The sequence below is a fragment of the Dama dama genome, chromosome X, assembly GCF_033118175.1.
Source record: "Dama dama isolate Ldn47 chromosome X, ASM3311817v1, whole genome shotgun sequence".
Classification (NCBI taxonomy): domain Eukaryota; kingdom Metazoa; phylum Chordata; class Mammalia; order Artiodactyla; family Cervidae; genus Dama; species Dama dama.
In genome coordinates this window covers 91,021,044-91,041,379 of record NC_083714.1, presented here as the reverse complement: position 1 = coordinate 91,041,379, position 20,336 = coordinate 91,021,044, and the positions used below count along the sequence as shown (strand labels likewise).

The window sequence follows — 20,336 nt, the reverse complement described above, 5'->3', positions numbered from 1 at the left end:
AGCATTTCACAGAGTCCAACAACCTCCCACAATAAAAATACTGAAACTTGGAATAGAAAGTAACTTCTTCAACATGATGAAAGCTAATATACTCAATGGTAAAAGACAGAAATCTTTTCTTCTAAATTCAAGAACAGGATATGATGCCAACTTTCACCACTTCTATTCAGCATAGTACTAGAACTTTTAGTCAGAGCAATTAACAAGAAAAAGAAACAAAATACATCCATACTGGAAAGAAAGAAGTAAAACTATCTCTATTCACATGTGACAAGATGAAAAATGTATATATTCTTAAAGAACCTTTTAAAAATGTAGAGGTAATGAATTCAGCAAAATTGCAGGTTACAAAATCAACACAAAAAACTCAGTTATATTTCTATACACCAGAAATGAGCAATCAATTAAGAAAATTAAGGAAAAAATTCTATTTACAAAATCATCAAAAAGAAATAAAATATTCAGGAACAAACTTAACCAAGGAGATGTACACTTACACACTGAAAACTAGAAAACATTGTTGAAAGAAATTAAGGACCTAAATAAATGGAATGGCATCCCATGTTCATGGGCTGAAAGACTGTTAAAATGACACTACCTGATATATAGATTCAGTGTAACACCTATCAAAATCCCAATGGCTCTTTATGAAGAAATTTTTTAAATCTACCCTAAAATTCACATAAATTTTCAAGAGACCCAGAAGAGCCAAGTTAGTTTTGGAAAAGAAAGCAAAGTTGAAAGTCTCACACTTTCTATTTCAAATGTATAGTTAAAACAAAGCCGTAATAAAACAGTGTGGTACTGGCATACAGAAAGACATATAGACCAACAGAATACAATAGAAAGCACAGAAATAATCTGACATTGACAGTCAACTGCTTTTTGACAAGGATGTCAAGACCATTCAGTGGGAAAGAATATTCTCTTCAACAAACTGTATGAGCGTAAATGGATATCCACATGTCAAATAACGAAGTAAGACCCTTATCTTATACCATTACACAAAATTAACTCAAAATAGGGACTTCCCTGGTGGTCAAGTGGTTAAGACTCTGCACTCCCAATGCAGGGGGCCCAGGTTCAATACCTGATCATGGAACTAGATTCCACATGTCAAAACTAAGAGCCAGTATGCCAAAACTAAAGATCCCATGTGTGTGGGCTTAGTTGTTCAGACATGTCTCTTTGCGACTTCACGGACTGCAGCATGCCAGGTTCCTCTGTCCGTGGAATTTTCCAAGTAAGAATACTGCAGCAGGTTGCCATTTCCTTCTCCAGAGGATCTTCCCAACCCAGGGATTAAACAGCATCTCTTGCCTCCTCAGCATTGGCAGGTAAATTCTTTACCACTAGTGCCACCTTGCCAAAACAAAGATCCCACATGCTGCAACTAAGACCTGGTGCAGTCAAATATTGGTTTTTTTAAAAAAAAAAAAATGAATTAAACACCTGAATTTAAGAGCTAAAGCTATAAAACTCTCAGAGAAAAACATAGGAGAACATTTTCATGACCTTGAATTTGTCACAGTTTTTAAGTATGACCCCCAAAGCATAGGAAACAAAATAAAGCAATAAATTGGACTTCATCAAAATGAAAAACTTTTGTGCATCAAAGGACAGTATCAAAAACAGTGAAAAGACAACTCATAGAATGTGTAAAACTATTTGCAAGTCATATAAGGGTTTAAAATTTAGATAACAAAAATAAATTTTACAACTAAACAACCAAAAGAAAAACAACCAATTTTTTATTTTTTATTTTATTTTTTTTTAAAGCAATCTAGAAGATGCTTTAATCACTGTAAGATAAATATACATGAGGAAACCTGCAATCAGAAGGGGGAATCTCAGACTGGATTGTGCATGAGAAACACCTGTGGGTGGCTGATTCATATCAATGTATGACAAAATCCACTGAAATGTTGTGAAGTAATTAGCCTCCAACTAATAAAAAAAAAAAAAATCACCTGGGCATGCTTACATAAAAGGCGAAATGCTGGCCCCCAAGTCATGTGAATCAGAATGTCTGGTAATGGGGCCTAGAAGCCTGCATTTTTACAACCAATTTTTTAAATTGAAGTATACCAGATGGTGAATACTGAACTCAGAGTGATTATATTCCTCACAGTCAAAGTTGGAGAAGCTCTACATAGTCAGTAAAAACAAGACCTGGAGCTGACTATGGGTCAGATCATCAGCTCCTTATTGTAAAATTCAGACTTAAATTGTAGAAAGTAGGGAAAATCACTAGGCCATTGAGGTATGACCTAAATCAAATCTCTTATGATTATACAGTGGAGACAATGAATAGATTCAAGGGATTAGAACCGATAGAGTACCTGAAGAACTATGGATGGAGGTTCAATGTACAGGAGGTAGTGACCAGAACCATACCAAAGGAAAAGAAATGAAAGAAGGCAAAATGGTTGTGTGAGGAGGCCTTACAAATAGCTGAGGAATGAAAAAAAGCAAAAGGCAAGGGAGAAAGGGAAAGATATACCCAACTGAATGCAGAGTTCCATTCCAAAGAATAGCAAGGAGAGATAAGAAAGTCTTCCTAAGTTAACAATCAAAATAAAGAGGAAAACAATAGAACAGGAAAGAGCAATGATCTCCTCATGAAAATTAGAGATACCAAGGGAACACACATGCAAAGACGGGCAAAACAAAATGTGCAAGGACCTAACAGGAGCAGAAGAGATTAATAATAGGTTGCAAGAATACACAGAAGAACTGTACAAAAAAGTCTTAATGTCTCAGATAATTATCATGGTGTGGTCACTCACCTAGAGTCAGACATCCTGGGGTGTGAAGTCAGGTGGGCCTTAGGAAGCATTCCTACAAGCAAAGCTAGTGGAGGTGATGGAATTCCAGCTAAGCTATTTAAAAATCTTAAAAGATGATGCTGTAAAGTTCTCCACTCAATATGCCAGCAAATTTGGAAAACTGAGCAGGGCCACAGGACTGGAGAAGGTCAATTTTTATTCCAATCCCAAAGAAAGGCAATGCCAAAGAATGTTCAAACCACTGTACAACCCATACAATTACACTCATTTCACATGCTGGCAAGGTAATGCTCAAAAGCCTTCAAGACAGGCTTCAGCAGTACATGAACCAAGAACTTCTGGATGTACAAATCGGATTTAGAAAAGGCAGAGGAACCAGAGATCAAATTGCAAACATCCATTGGATCATAGAGAAAGCAAGGGTATTCCAGAAAAAAACATCTACTTCTGCTTCATTGACTACACTAAAGCATTTGACTGTGTGGATCACAACAAACTGTGGAAAATTCTTCAAGAGATGGGAATACCAGACCACCTTATCTGTCTCCTGCGAAACCTGTATGCAGGACCAGAAGCAACAGCTATAACTGGACATGGAAAAACTGACTGGTTCAAAATTGGGATAGGAGTATGTCATGGCTGTATATTGTCACCCTGCTTATTTAACTTACATGCAGAGTACATCGTGGGAAATGCTGGGCTGGATGAAGCTAAAGCTGGAATCAAGACTGCTGAAACAAATATCAACAACCTCAGATATGCAGATGATACCACTCTAAAGGCAGAAAGCAAAGAGGAACTAAAGAGTCTCTTGATGCAGGTGAAAGAAGAGAGCAAAAAAGTTGGCTGAAAACTCAACATTCAAAAAAGTAAGATCACAGCATCCAGTCCCATTACTTCATGGCAAATAAGTGAGGAAACAATGGAAACAGCGGCATATTTTATTTCCCTGGGCTCCAAAATCACTGCAGACAGTGACTGCAGCCATGAAATTAAAAGATGCTTCCTCCTTGGGAAAAAAGCTATGACAAACCTAGACAGCATATTAAAAAGCAGAGACATCACTTTGCCAACAAAGGTTCACAAGTCAAAGCTATGGTTTTTCCAGCAGCCATGTATGGATATAAGAGTTGAACCATAAAGAAGGCTGAAAGTGAAAGTGACTCAGTCGTGTTCAACTCTTTCATTCTTAGGCCAGAACACTGGAGTGGGTAGCCTTCCCCTTCTCCAGGCAATCTTCCCCATCCAGGGAACAAATCCAGGTCTCCCACATTGCAGGCAGATTCTTTACCAGATGACCCACAAGGGGAGCTCAAGAATACTAGAGTGGGTAGCCTATCCCTTCTCCAGCAAATCTTCCCAACCCAGGAATCGAAGTGGGATCTCTTGCACTGCAGGCAGATTCTTTACCAACTGAGCTATCAGGGAAGCTCCAAAGAAGGATGAGTGCCAAAGAATTGTGCCTTTGAACTGTGGTGTTGCAGAAGACTCTTGAGAGTCCCTTAGACAGGAAAGAGATCAAACCAGTCAATCCTTAAGGAAATCAACCCTGAATATTCATTGGAAGGACTTGCTGAAGCTGAAGCTCCAATACTTTGGCCACCTGCTGCAAAGAGCTGACTCATTGGAAAAAACCCTGATGCTGGGAAAGACAGAAGGCAGGAAGAGAAGGGGGCGACAGAGGATGAGATAGTTGTGTGTTTACACACAGACATTATTTTCTTTTTTTTTCAGACAATATTTTCCCTTATATGTTATTACAGCATATGGAATATAGTTTTTTGTGCTATACAGTAGGTCCTTGTTGGTTATCTATTTTATATAAACAGTGGTAGATGCATGTTAATCCCAACCACCTAATTTATCCCTCCCGGCCTTTTCCTTCTGGTAACCATAAGTTTGTTTTCTGTCTCTAAGCCTGTTTCTGTCTTAAATAAGCTCATTAGTATCTTTTTCAGATTTCACATATAAGCAGTATCATACGATATATGTCTTTGTCTGGCTTTTCACTTAGTATGTTAATCTCTAGGTCCATCCATGTTGCTGCAAACGGTATTATTTCATTATTTCTTATGGCTGAGTAATATTCCATTGTGTATACACACCACATCATTATCCATTCATTTGTCGATGGACACTTAGGTTGCTTCCATGTCATGGCTATTTATAAATAGTGCTGCAATGAACACTTGAGTGCATGTATCTTTTTCTATCAAGGTTTCCTCAGGGTATATGCCCAGTAGTGGGATTGTTTGGTCACATGGTAGTTTTATTCCTAGTTTTTTAAGCAACCTCCATACTGTTCTCCATAGTAGCTGCACCAATTTACATTCCCACCAACATGGTAGGAGGGTTCCTTTTTCTCCACATCCTCTCCAGCATTTATTATTTGTAGACTTTTCAATGATGGTCATTCTGACCAGAGTGAGGTGATACTTCACTGTAGGAAAAACAGCCCAACTTTATTTTTATTTAAACAGCAGTAAATAGTGGGAGGGGGGATTGGGATAGGGAACTCATGTAAATCCATGGCTGATTCATGTCAATTTATGGCAAAAACCACTACAATATTGTAAAGTAATTAGCCTCCAACGAATAAAAATAAATGGGAAAAAAAATAAAGAAAAAATAAAAATTAAAAAAATAAATAAACAGCAGTAAATAATTTCTTACAGTTCTGAAGGTCAGAAAATCCAAAATTAAAGTTTAACCATCACTTTTCCATGGTGAAGGCTCTCTTCCCAGAGCTGCCTTCTTGCATGATAGGGTAGAGGATTTGAGAAAAGTAAGTTCTCTGGTGCCCTTCTTATAAGGGTACTAACTCCATCATGAAGGCCCTACCTCATCTAAGCTTAATTACCGCCCCAAAACCCTACCACCATACACATTGAGAGTTAAGGCTTCAGCAGATGAATTTGGGGCAAGAAGGAACACAGTTTAGTTCATAGCATTTTGTAAAAACTGGCACCAGTAGAAATGCTAAATATTTTAACGTTCAGCAATTTGTAACACTATTTATAACAACATTTAAAATATATTAATATAGTTGTAATCTTAAAAAATCCCCATTTTAAAAGATCAAAGGACTTTAATACATATGTCCCAAGGAAGCTATAAAAATAATTGGTAAGCACATGAAAAGATGCTTAGTGTCATTAGTTTAGTAGGGAAATGCAAGCCAAAGGCACAATGAGAAACCACTTCACACCTACTAAGATGGCTTTAATAGTAATTTTTTTAAAAGCCCAGAAAATAACAAGTGTTGCTGAGGGTGTGGAGAAACTGGAACCCGAATTCAACTGCTGGTGGGAATGTAAAATGGTACAGCCACTATGAAAAAGAGTTTGGTGGTTCATCGAAAAGTTAAACATAAAATTACCATATTACCAACCATTCAAGTCTTAGATTAGAACAACTAAAAGCAGTGATTCAGATATTTGTATACCAATGTTCATTGCAGCATTATTCACAGTAACCAAAAGGTGGAAACAACTCAAGTATATATCAATTGATGAACAGATAAACAAAATTTTTGAACAGATAAACAGATAAACAAAAGGTTTATCTATGAAATATTATTCAGCCATAGAAAGCAATCCAGTTCTGATACATGCCATGATATGCACCTTGAAAATATTAATGCTAAATGAAATAAGTCAGACACAAAAGAATAAATATTATATGATTCCATTTATATAAAATATCTAGAACAAGCAAATTCAGAGAGACAGAAAGTAAATTAGAGGTTACCAGGGGAGGCAGTAATGAGGAGTGTTTGTGTAATGAGTACAGAGTTTCTATCAGTACAGAGTGGTGATGGTTATATAACACTGTTAATGTACTTAGTGCCACTGAATTGCATGCTTAAAAATTGTTAAAATGGCAAATTTTATGTTACACATATTTTAGCTCAATAAAAAATTATAGTAGCATGTCACCTAATTAATATAGAAAGAAGGACAGAATTAGAAAAAGAGCCAGGTGTCAACATCACAGGACCAATTTAGGCAGGAAATCTCAACAGACAGTGAAAGTTGGATGAGAAACTGGATTTTACAAAGTCTCAGAGTATCATCTCACAAAACACTTACGAACAACAAAGGGAAAAAATACATAAGTTTACACTGGAGAAACCTGTAAGACACCATTTTAACCAAGAGATCAAAGTTAGCACCACCACCAACAGAATAAATCAATCTTGTATGTCACACAACAGAATCATTTCTGTGATTTTCCGGCCCCAAATTCATAGCCTACTCTAATCTCTGAACAAACCCTAATTTGGTTAGAGAGAGGGAATTGGGGAGACGTCGTTTAAGGGTTTAAACTTGCAGCTAGTAGATAATTTCTGGAAATCTAATGTACAACATAGTGATTATAGTCAATAATACTGTGCTGTAAATTTTTAAATTGCTAAGGAATTGGATCTTGACTTTTCTCAACAAAAAAAAATGACATTTATGTGACATGATAAAGGTGTTAGCTAACACTACTCCAGTAACCATACTGCAAATTGAAAGTGTATCAAATCAACATGTGAAATACCTCAAATTTATACAGTGTTATATGTCAAATATACCTCAATAAAATTTCTTTTTAATTTTTGAAAAATAAATTAAGTCACATTGCACAAAATGGCTCTTCTGGAACCTTCAAAATTGTCAAGGTCATGAAAGTCAAGGCAAGAGTGAGGAAGTTTTTCCAGTGAAAGAGACTAGAGACTTAAGTGAATCCTAGATAGAATCCATTTTGTGTAAAGAACAGTATTGAAAAACTTCAACTAGGTCTCAGGGTAAAGAGTATATAGAAATCCTTTGTAAGATTCTTGTTACAGTTTTGTAACTGTGAAATTGTTTTTAATTTTTTTAAAGACTAGAAGAGTACCTCCACATAATATTAGCAATATGTAAATAGTTACTGAATTAAGTTCTACATTATAACATAGAATTTGAGAGAAAAGTAAGACCAGTTTCACATGAAGGTACATGATGGAGCCCTGAGACCATCCTGATACCAAATTTATCTTTGGTATCAGTCTCCTCTGTAACAGTAAAGACTGAAGTAAGCATAGGCCTGAAATAGGCGAGAAAGAATGGAAAAGGGAGGTAAAGTGGAAAAATTAAAAATTACCTACTCTGGAATATTGATGAACTACAGTCTGAGAAACAGGTTTTATTTATCCTATCAAATTGTTCACACCTCCAAATCCCAATGTAGAAAAATACTATGGCAATGATATGAATAGCTGCTATCAACCTTGTCAGTAGGGCAATAAACTCATTTTTTCTTTCTTTCATCACATACCATGACATATGGAGGAAATATTACCAAAGTGTTTTGACAATAAAAGGGAAAGCAAAGAAATGTTAAGAAGTAACCTATATCACTTTTTAGAACACCTGTTCTATTAAAGAACAAAAGAAGCAAAATATTTCAAATCTTGGCTAAGTAAGTAAATCTTATACAAAATATAAACTCTATAGGATCACATGAAGTAGTTATGAGTCTTCCTAGAACATGATATTGTGTATTTTCAAACTCATGGAGAATGAATACAGAGATTTCACTCACCATGTGGGGAAGCCTCATCAACATATCTTTACAGCGTAGTATACAACCAGATGCTCTTTGAAAATCCCCTTGAGCAACTGCCTGGGAAAGCAAAAAACAAAATGTCAGTAACTGGTTAAAATGAATAACAAGCTATATGTCTAAAAGTCAATTCAGACATGTGAACTGCTGTTAAAAGGTTTTGATTTCTTTACTTCTTCTTTTCCAATGTGGATTTCTACTATTTTTCTTCTCTGATTGCTATGGCTAGGACTACGAAAATTATATTCAATAATAGTGGTGAGAGTGGGCACTTTTAACTTGTTCCTGACTTTAGAGGAAATGCTTTCAGCTTTTTACTTGACAGTTTCTTCAAAAATAGACAGCTAAACAAATACTACCCATTTGATCCAGCATTTGCAGTCCTGGGCAGTTATCCACAGAAATAAAAATCTATACAAAAATCTAAAAAAAAAAAAAAAAAACACCATACACAACTGTTCATGTCAATTTTATCTCCAAAAGCCAAAACTGGAAACAACCCAAATTCCTTCAATAGTGAATGGCTAGACAAATTGTGGTATATCTATACCACAGAATATTACTTGCAAATAAATAACAAACTATTGATACAGAAAACTTGGATGAATGTCAAAGGAATTATGCTAAGTGGGAAAAGTCAGTATGAAAAGGTTACATACTATACCATTCCATTTTCATATACCATTCCAAAATGACAAAATTATAGAACTGGAAAATAGGTTATTGGTTGCCTGGGACTGAGGATAGGGGAATAGGTATGACTACAAAGGTGAAGCATGAGCAATCTTTGTGGTCATGGAACTTTTCTATATCTTGACTGTGGTGGTGATCATGGGGATAGTGGTTACCCAAAACTATCCATGTGATAAAACTGTATAGAAGAACAGATACACATGAGTTCACATAAAACTGGTGAAATATGAATAAGATTTATGGATTGTACCAATGTCAACTCCTTAGTTTTCTATTGTACTATATTTATGCAAGATGTCACTGAAGATGAAAAGTGGGTGAAAGGTACACTAGAACACTACTATTTTTGCAACTTCCTGTGAATCTATATTTTAAATAAAAAGTTTTTAAAAATCATATTAGTTAATACTATCATTGATTTCATCAGAAAAGTCTAAGTATCTGGAAGCTCTCATGGTCATGGTAGAGGTATACAAGTTTTCCAAACTTCTAATCTTTACTTTTTTAAAAGTTTAAATTTTATCACTGGCAACAAATACTGTTGGTTGCCTTCTTGAAATCACATTCCCATTTCATTCATTTTTATGAAAATGTCTGCTAAATACCCAAGTCTGAATTAACAAAGTTTATCTATCAGTCAATCTTTCCAGCAAAAATAGTGTTCTGTGAAGACAAAAGTAGCTAATTCAGCTCACAACCCAAAGAATCACATATGGGCCGTTCCTCAAGACTCCTCATTCTTCAATATGCAGCAGAAATACTATGAGAACTTCCCTTTATATTACTTAGAATATTAAAACATTATATACTCAAGAGTCAAGGTTTAATAAAACTAATCATTTTTATTGTTTCACCAAAGGCATTTTTAAGTAAAACCAGAATTCTTTTTACACCAAGGGTGTAGCAATGAAGAATACAATGATAACTAGTAAAGGATATGCCACTGTCTTGATTATTGTTAAAGTATCAGCAGTTTTACCCACCACTGCTTTTGAACCACTAATACAAATGTCAACAGAGTGAAAAAAGCAAATAATGCTGAGTTACCAGAATACTTTTGATCTCAGAGATGCTCCCACCATACTAACTTCCTCCACTGCCTCACCATCCACCCAGCACTTAAAACTCCTATAGTCTGTCTTCTATTTTTCACCTTGCCAATGATATTGCTTTCTAAGGTCACTATCATCTTCCAAAATGCCAGATCCTATAGCCTTTTCTTCATCTTCATTTTTTTCCTATTTCTCTGAAGCACTGACCACTGCTAATCATCCAATTTCCCTTAAACTTCTCTTTTCCTCTCATACATGACTCACTTTTACAGTCCTCTATCTCTGGCATGTCATCCCATCTTTATGTTTGCTTTACTTTTTGCTACATTCTCCCCCTCCCCCGGCCCCAACAACATGTATACATTTGTGAAATGAATTAAGTTTTCTTATACTCCCTTTCCTGTCTCCAGGAACTGAATGGTTTAGTTCTTCTCACTGAGCATAAATGTTTGCTTCCTTTATCTGCCCCCTTCATTTCCATTCTTGTTGCTAATATTACAGTTCAAGATCTTATCATTTCATGCTTACACTTTCGGTAGATTTACTTTTTCAATCCAGTCTAAGCATTATTGACAGATCTCACTTTGTGCCACCTTATCTTTTCCCAAAAACCTTCAACCACTACACTACCTTTAAAAATTATTTTTTCAAAGAGGTCTATTCAAGCCTTCTCAACTTGACCCAACTTATTTCTTAAAACTCAGTCCTTACTATGCCCTTTCACAAATACTTTCCTTTCAATAAACAGATCATTGAATAGTCCTTAAACCAGACATGCACATTTCTATCTATATGACTTTGCTCATACTCAAGTCCGTGTTCTGCTTAGAATACCCTGTGCCATCTTCCCTGCTTATCTAAACCTGTTCCTTCCTCCAACGTGCAAATTATGTTTTAAATCCTGTGTGTCTCCCTCTAACAACCCAGCCCACAATAATCTCACCCCCTGCTTCCCCTTTCCTACAATCGTATAGCACTTGTCTATACCAGTGTCTCTCCATCTTTTATATTTTATATACTACTGTCAGGAGTATATTGCTAGGGGAAATATCAACAAGCTCAGATATGCAGATGACACCTCCCTAATAGCAGAAAGTGAACAGTAACTGAAAAGCCTCTTGATGAAGGTGAAAAAGTAGAGTGAAAAAGCTAGCTTAAAACTCAACATTCAAAAACTAAGATCATGGCAACCAGCCCCATCACTTCATGGCAAATAGGTGGGGAAACAATGGAAAGTGACTGACTTTATTTTCTTGGGTTCCAAAATCACTACAGACGGTGACTACAATGATGAAATTAAAAGACGCTTGCTCTTTGGGAAAAAAGCTATGACAAACCTAAACAGCGTATTAAAAAGCAGAGACATTACTTTGCCAAAAAAGGTCCACATAATCAAAGCTATGATTTTTCCAGTAGTCATGTACAGATATAAAAGCTGGACCATAAAGAAGGCTGACCGTCGAAGAATTGATGCTTTCGAATTCTGGTGCTGGAGAAGACTCCTGAGAGTCACTTGGACTGGAAGGAGATCAAACCAGTTAATCCTAAAGGAAATCAACCCTGAGTACTCATTGGAAGGACTGATGCTGAAGCTGAAGCTACAATACTTTGGCCACCTGATGCAAAGAGCCAACTCATTAGAAAAGACCCTGATGCTGGGAAAGATTGAGAGCAGGAAGAGAAGAGGGTGACAGAGGATGAGATGGATGAATGGCATCACTGACTCAATGGACATGAGTTTGAGCAAACTCTGGGAGATAGTAGAGGACAGGGAAGCCTGGCGTGCTGCTGTTCATGGGGTCACAAAGAGTCAGACACAACTGAACAACTGGACAACAATACTACCGTCACTCTTCAGGGGGACAAACAGGTCAGAGAGGGATAACAGGAAAGCAGCTTCATTTGTAGAACATGCATTTAACATATTATTTATTATGTGCCAGATACCATACTAGATACTGATGATGTACAGATTAATTTTTATGCTAATACTTAACTAGTAGGAAAGATAGAGGACTGGGGCTCGTGGTATAATAAAGGTAGTGGACTTTCCATTTGACTTATATCTTCAGGACACCCTTCATCATAGTCTTTATGGATAAGCTAATGGCTCATATGTTCCTATGACTATACCATCTTTTATAAGTGCTCTTACTCTAGTAAAGAGGGAAGCATAGGAGGGAGTGGGAGGGAGGCTCAAGAGGGAGGGGATATATGTATACTTATGGTTGATTCACACTGTTGCACAGCAGAAACCAACACAACACTGTAAAAGAATTATCCTCCAATTAAAAATAAATTTTAAAAAATTTTAGAAAGAAATCGGATTGTTTTAAGTAAATAAACTCAGCAAAATTTTCAAGGCCATAAAAAAAAAAAGAGGAAAGGGAGCAGCAGATGATATAGCCAGCAGAAAGAGGCATTGCCAATAGATAAGGGGAATGGGTAATTTGGAGAAACACCAAGATCTATAGTTCCTTCTACAGTGCTAAAGGTTATAGATGGATAATCTGTGGCACAAGGGTAAACACAATATTTGCATCACCTTATCACCTTAAACAAAGTCTGTGCTCCACATGATCTATGCCACTCATCTGGCACTTACATTTTCCTTTGTCCATTTTTCAAAAAGTATTTATAACCTAAATTTCAAACTAGCTTATCATTTTCTTGAAAAAAAAAAAAAAAAGAAGCAAGAATGTACAATGAAGAAAAGATAGTCTCTGAAACAAGCGGTGCTAGGAAAACTGGACAACTACATGCAAAAGAATGATATTAGAACATTTTCTCTTACCAAATACAAAAGTAAGCTCAAAATGGGTTAAAAACCTAAAATGAAGGACTGAAAGTCATAAAACTCCTAGAAGAAAACATAGGCAGAAAATTCATAACATAAATAATAGCAATGGTTTTTTGGATCTTTCTCTTAAAGCAAAGGAAATAAAAGCAAAAATAAACAAGTGAGACCCAATCAAACTTAAAGCTTTTGCACAGCAAAGGAAGCCATTGACAAAATGAAAAGACAATCAACTGAATGGGAGAAAATATTTGTAAATGCTATGACTGATAAGGGATTAATATCCAAAATATATAAACAGTTCATACCACTCAACATCAAAAAAGCAAACAATCTGATTAAAAATGGGCAGGTTTAAACAGACAGTTTCCAAAGAAGACCTTCAGATGGTCAACAGGCACATACTAGATGCTGAACATAACTAATGCAAGTCAAAACACAATAAGATATTGATTCACACCTGTTGGAATGGCTATCATCAGAACGAACACAAATGACAAATGTTGCCAAGAATGTGGAAAAAAGGGAACCCTCATACACTATGGGCTGTAAACTGGTACAGTTAGTATGGAAAACAGGATAGAAGTTTCTCCAAACACTAAAAATAGAACTACCATATGACCCAGCCATTTCATTCCTGGGTATATATCTGAAAAATAAAACACTAACTCAAAAAGATACATTCACCCCAATGTTCATAGCAGAATTATTTACAATTGCCAACATATGGAATCAATCTAAATATTCATCAATAGATTCCAAAAGAAGATGTGGTATGTATATGTACTGGAGTACCACTCAGCCATAAAAAAAAATACACTTTTGCCATTTGCAACAACATAGATGGACTTGGGAGGGTACTATGCTAAAAAGTGAAATAAGCCAGATAGAGAAAGAAAAATGCTGTATGATATCACTTGTATGTGGAATTTAAAAACTGCACCAAACTAGAGAATAAAACAAACAGAAAGAAGACTCACAGATGCATAGAACAAACTTGCTGTTACCAATGAGGAGAGGGAAGGGGGATAAGGGCTATATAGGGGTAGGAGATTAAGAGGTACAAACTATTATGAATAAAATAAGCTATAAGAATATACTGTATAATATGGGAATATTTTATAATAACTATAAATGGAGTATAACCTTTAAAATCGTCAATCACTATATTGTACATGTGTAACATATAACACTGTACATCAACCATACATCAACAAAACAGTAAATAAAATAAACCACATAGGTCTTTTTCACATGAACTACTATCAAGCCAAATGCATCCCTGTCACAGTATATAATATAGAGCTGTGATCTCTTAAATATTAGATTTTTATAGGCCTGAGGAGGGTAAGTAACAGCCCAAGGTGACAGAGTGAGTTGGTAGAAGAGTTAAGATATAAGACCAAGACCTGCTGGACTTCATATAAATTTTTTAGTAGTTGCATTAAAGTAACCAACAAAGGATATTAACATTTAAAAGCAAACAAAATTAACAAAAAGGGTTTTCTTTTTATACAGTCAACCTAATTTGAGTAAACTCCAAGAGACAATGGGGAGACAGAGGAGCCTGGTGTGGTGTAGTACATGAGGGGTCACAAAAGAGTTGGACATGACTTAGAACAATAAAGTTTTGGGTAGGGAGTGTTAGACTAAAAGTCAGAGAATCATGGTTCTAGTCTTAGATCTTCAATTAACTCGTATCGTCTCTCTGAACCTCAGTTTCATCATTTAAAAAAATGAGAAGGAATTAAAACCTAACTAAATGGGTAATATCTCATATCCATGGATCAAAACACTTAACATTATTCAGATAGCAATACTCCTCAAACTGATCCACAGATTCAGTGGTTTTCTTATCAAAATTCCAGCTGGCTTTGTTGCAAAAATTAACAAGCTTTTCCTAAAATTCATATGGAAATGCAAGAGACCCAGAAGAGTCAAATAATCCTGAAAAATAGCAAAGCTGGAAAATTCACCCTTCCTTATATCAAAACTGACTACATAGCTACTGTACTCAAGACACCATAGTACTGGTATAAGGACAAACATATAGATCAGTGGAACAGAATCAACAGTTCAGAAATAAATCCTCACATTTCTGATCAATTAATTTTTGACATTCCCCATTCAATGGGGAAAGAACAGTCTTCAACAAATGGTGCTAGGACAACTGGAGAGTTACATGCAAAAGAATGCAAATGGACTCTCATCTCATGCCATACATGAAAATTAACTTGAAATGAGTCAAGTCCTAAAGGTAAATTCTAAATCTATAAAATTCCTAGAATGAAGAAATTACAGCCCTCAGAGACTAGTGGCATAAGTGGAAAATGGTACAAAGCCACTGTGGAAAACAGTCCAGCAGTTTCATAAAAGGTTAAACAGAGTTATCATGTTACTGAGCAATTATATTTCTAGGTATGTATCCAAGAGAAATAAAAACATGTACATGCGAAAACCTGTACATGAATGTTCACAGTAGAATTATTTACGATAGCTCCAAATTGAAAACAATCCAAATGTTCATCAATAGCTGAATGGATAAACAAAATGTGATATATCCATATAGTACAATAATATTTGGTAATAAAAATACTGATAAAAACATGCTACAACATAAATTGGGCTTCCCTTGTGGCTCAGCTGGTAAAGAATCTGCCTGCAATGCAGGAGACCTGGGTTCAATCCCTGGGTTGGGAAGATCCCCTGGAGAAGAAAAGGCTACTCACTCCAGTATTCTGGTCTGGAGACTGTATAGTCCATGGGCTCCAAACAATTGGACATGACTAAACGACTTTCACTTTCACTACATAGATTAAATCTGGAAACATGCTAAATAAAAGCACAAAAGATCGATTGTTATATGATCTCGTTTATATGAAATGCCCAGAATAGATAAAGCTATAAAGACAGTAAATTAGCGGTTGCTAGCGGTCAGGAGGAATAGGGAGTGACTGCGATGGATACGGGATTTCTTTTGGGGTAATGAAAATGTTTTAAACTTAAGATTGTGCTAAAAGTTCTCTATTGTATGAATATACTGAAACCACTGAATTATATTTTTAAATGTGTGAATTTTACTGTATACGAATTATATTTCTGTGAAGATGTTAAAAAATAAAAATAAGATTAGATGATTTTTAAGTTCTCTTTCATTTCCAGAATTACATAATTTCAGAGAGTAAACTCATCACAGCTAACATTTTGTCAACTTAAAATGCACACCGAACAGCGTGGTCACAAAAGAAGGAAACCTATAAGCCAAACGGAGGTAAAGTACAACTCTGAACACTAACATCAGCACACTTGTAGAAAATATTAGCAAACAACCCAGAATAATTGCAAATGTGAAGGCTCTTTTGGGGTAATACTTTGGGTATTAGAGAAGGAAATGGCAAACCACTCCAGTATTCTTCCCTGGAGAATTCCATGGACAGCGGAGCCTGGTAGGCTACAGTTCATGGGGTCGCAAAGAGTCAAAATGACTGAACACACTTTAGGCATACCGTGAACGTAAGAGAGTCACCAAGATAGGTGTTTCAAATAGACCACTGCCACAAATAAATGACAGATATTACATGCAGTGGTTGAAAATAAGGATTAGTTATCTAAGTCTTTTCAATTTCATCTACCCCAATAAATACCAATTACTATTAGTAATGTCACCTTCAGCTATAAAACAAAGATTAAAAAGGTCAAATATAATATGCAATAAAAGACCAATGACACCTGACTTTCTTCTAATAGGTTATATCTCATTGCTTTTGCATTTACATATAGAAAATGCCCCACTGTAAAGCTCTGATGACTATGATACCTACTGCCTCTGCTTGGTAAGAAAGCACTTTCAAAAGGTCCCTCTCCACAGCAGTCTTCTGCATAATCACATGTTCCTCAGTGGGGCTCCTCTGAGTTAATTTCAAATATAACTGCTCCAGACTCTGGAAAATAAACCACAATACAATGTAATGATAACAATAACCACAACTGCTACTAACAGTTAAAAATCAGTAGTAACTTACAGTCATGGCAGATTGAAAAAAATCATCAGCAAGCACCACATTTCCAACATTCACCCACCCTCTTCCTGTTTTCATATTCATCTGGAAGAAAGAAGGTAAAAAATAATTGTTAAAAATTCACACCTCAAGGACTTTCAAGATGGCAGAGAAATAAGATGGGGAGATTACCCTCCACACCCAACAAATACATCAAAAATTCATCTGAATATGGAACAATTTATACAGAATGCCTCCTAAACACCAGACTTCCAAAAAGGCAAGCCAAACTCCTCACAATGAGGTACAGCAAAAGATAAAGATAAGAAAACAGACAAGATTTCAGGACAGGGAACTGTGCCCCTGGGAAGGAATCCTGAAGGAGGAAAAGTTTCCACACACTCAGAAACCCCCTCAGAGGAGGGGTCAGAGGGGAGCTTTGGAATCTCCAAAGGGAACACAGCAACAGGTGCTTAGAAGGCAAAACAGAATTCACCAGAGTTCGTTGTCAAACAGCATTTTCCAGCAGAGAAGCAGCTTACATGCCCTCCACGACGACTGGGGCTGGATGCTCAGGCTCAGGCTCAGGCTTTAGGGGTCGGATCCCAGGGAGAGGATCAGGGTTGGCTGCCATCGAGATACTCTGAGGGGGCTAGTACAACACAGCTGAGGGAGTCCAGGGAAAATCATGGGCCAGCCAGAGAGGCAAGAGATCATTGCTGTGGGAACGCTCTAACTACGCACACTCCCAGAATGCAGGACCTCACCTTTGCAAGCACCATAGGTGGGATGAGTCAGCTGCAGTCTACAAAGGTAGAAAAGCCACTGCGAGAGCTAGAGGCAGAGGGCAGGAGGCCAATACAATCTCAATCCCAGGGGTTGCAAGTGCCACCAAGCTGTGAGCAGCCACAGGTCACTGCCCATACCTTCTTGGGAGCCTGAGCAGTTTGACTCTGCTGAGGGACCCACAACTCAGGGCCAGCTCCCATGGGGAAGTACATGAGCCACCTGAGACTGTGGCGACTCACCACAGGTCTTGGCTCCAGCAGGCACTCCCCACACACCCCAACTGTGTCCAACTGAGCATGTGAGCCCTAATAGGCTGCCTTGGGTCTGGGTTGGGAACAGACACCAGAGAGCAGCCTACAAGCAGAGGGAGGGCCAAAACCAAAGTGGAACACCAGAGAGTGTGTGAGCAAAGGAGAGAAGGGGGAAACACTCCTATAGCAGGTGCAGTGGATTAAATCCCCGCAATTAGCCTGTGGGCTTAGGAGCAACTGTGGACTTTAGGAGCAAATACAAGCTGGAGGAAGGCAAGATATGAGTCTCAGACACACTGCACAGAACAGCTCCACAGATCTTTCTAGAAATATTGGAGAAATTTCTGAATAGCCCAATTGACTATAGAGCACACAGTGTGGAAAAGTCAATGGAGGAATTACAAGAATATTCTTCATATTACCACTCAATATATACTTTGCTCTTTTTTCCCTTTTTTTCTTTTTCATACTGTTCTAATGTTGTTTTTTCTCCATTATTCTTTTAATTTTTATTTTTTATAATGTACTTATTCCTTTTCAAAAGACATCTTATTTTTAAATAAATTCATTTTCTTTTCCTATTTTTAGAGTATTTTTAAATTGTATTACATCTTCCCCATGTTTTTTATTTTGTATTTTTGCTAGTCTAGTTTTTAGTATTCATTTTCACTTATGGGTTTGTCTATTGGCTTGACTGTTCTCTTCTGACTTCTGCTTTTATCTTAATTTTATTTCTTTTCTCTTTTTCTTCTGTTTGTAAGTGTGTAAGTTTCTTTGGGTGTTCTGGGCTGTTCACTGGAGTTTTCACCATTAGTCTTCTCTGCTGTGTGACCTGTGAAGTCTTGGTCCTACAGTAAGGCATCAGGCCTGAACCCCAAAGGTGGAAGACCCAAGTTCAGGACGTTGGATCCCAGAGAACTCCCAAACCCATGGAACATTAATTGATGAGAATTCTCCCAAAGGCCTTCATCTCAACACCAAGACCAAGCCCCACCCAAAAGGCCAGCAAGCTATAGTGTGGACTCCTAACACCAAAACTTCTACAAACAGGAACACAACTTTGCTCACTAGCAGAGAGGCTGCCCAAAGCTATATCAAACCCATACACACCCCAAGCACACTACTGGACCCAGCACTGTCCTTCAGAGAGACAATATCTAGCTCCATCCACCAGAACACAGGCACAAATCCACCAAACCAGGAAACCTTCACAAGGCATTGGTCCAACCCCACCCAGGGGAGGGAGACTCCACAGTTAAAAGGAACTACAACCTTCCCACCTGCAGAAAGGAGACCCCAAACACAGTAAATTAAATAAAAGGAAAAGACAGAGAAACATGCAGCAGATAAAACAACATGGTAAAAACTCACAAGACCAAACAAATGAAGAGAAAATAGTCTACCTCAAAAATAAATCAAGAGTAATGATAGTAAAGATGATCCAAAGACAGAAATAAAATGGAAGCACAGATAAATAGACTGGAGTCACGGATCAAGAAGATACAAAAATGTTTAACAAGGACCTAGTAGAAATAAAGAGGAGACAATCAGCAATAAACAACACAATAACTGAGATTAAAAATACACTAGAGGGAACCAACAGCAAGATAACTGAGGCAGAAGATTGAGTAAGTGAGCTGAAGACAAAATGGTGGAAATAACTGAAGCAGAGCAGAATAAAGAAGAGGACAGTCTCAGAGACCTCTGGGATAACACTATGCATACCCAACCTTTCAATTATATGGGTCCAGGAAGAAGAAGAGAAAAAGAAAGGGTAGGAGAAAATACTGGAGGAGATTATAGTCAAAAACTTCCCTAACATGGGAAAGGAAATAGCCACCCGAATCCAGGAAACCCAGAGAGTCCCATACAGAATAAACCCAAGGAGAAACACACCAAGACAAATACTAATCAAACTAATGAAAATTAAACACAAAGAACAAACAGTAAAAGAAACAAGGGAAAAGCAACAAATAATATTCAAGGGGATCCCCATAACAACTAACAACTAATCTTTCAACAGAAACTGCAGGCCAGGAGGAAGTGGCAGGATACACTTAAAGTGATGAAAGTGAAAAGCCTACAACCAAGATTACTCTATCCAGCAAGGATCTCATTCATATTCAAAGGAAAAATTAAAACCTTTCCAGACAAGGAAAAGTTAAGAGAATTTAGTACCACCAAACCAACTTTACAACAAATGCTAAAGGAACTTTTCTAAGCAGGAAGCATAAGACGAAAGAAAAGGCCTAAAAAAACAAACCACAAACAATAAAGTAAATGGTAATAGGATCATAAATATCAATAATTACCTTAAGTATAAATGGATTAAATGTTCCAACCAAAAGACACAGATTGGCTGAATGGATATAAAA

General features: G+C 36.9%; 1 protein-coding gene across 1 annotated transcript in view; it reads right to left on the bottom strand.

Annotated features, from left to right (window-relative positions):
• Positions 1-20,336, bottom strand: part of TEX11 (testis expressed 11) — a 265,819-nt gene that overhangs the window by 210,311 nt on the left and 35,172 nt on the right. Inside the window, exons 5-7 of the mRNA XM_061137613.1 lie at positions 16,946-17,026; positions 16,745-16,864; positions 8,361-8,441 (exon numbers count right to left, since the gene is read on the bottom strand). Of these exons, the coding sequence (XP_060993596.1) occupies positions 8,361-8,441; positions 16,745-16,864; positions 16,946-17,026 (282 nt within the window). The remainder of the gene's footprint in view (positions 1-8,360; positions 8,442-16,744; positions 16,865-16,945; positions 17,027-20,336) is intronic.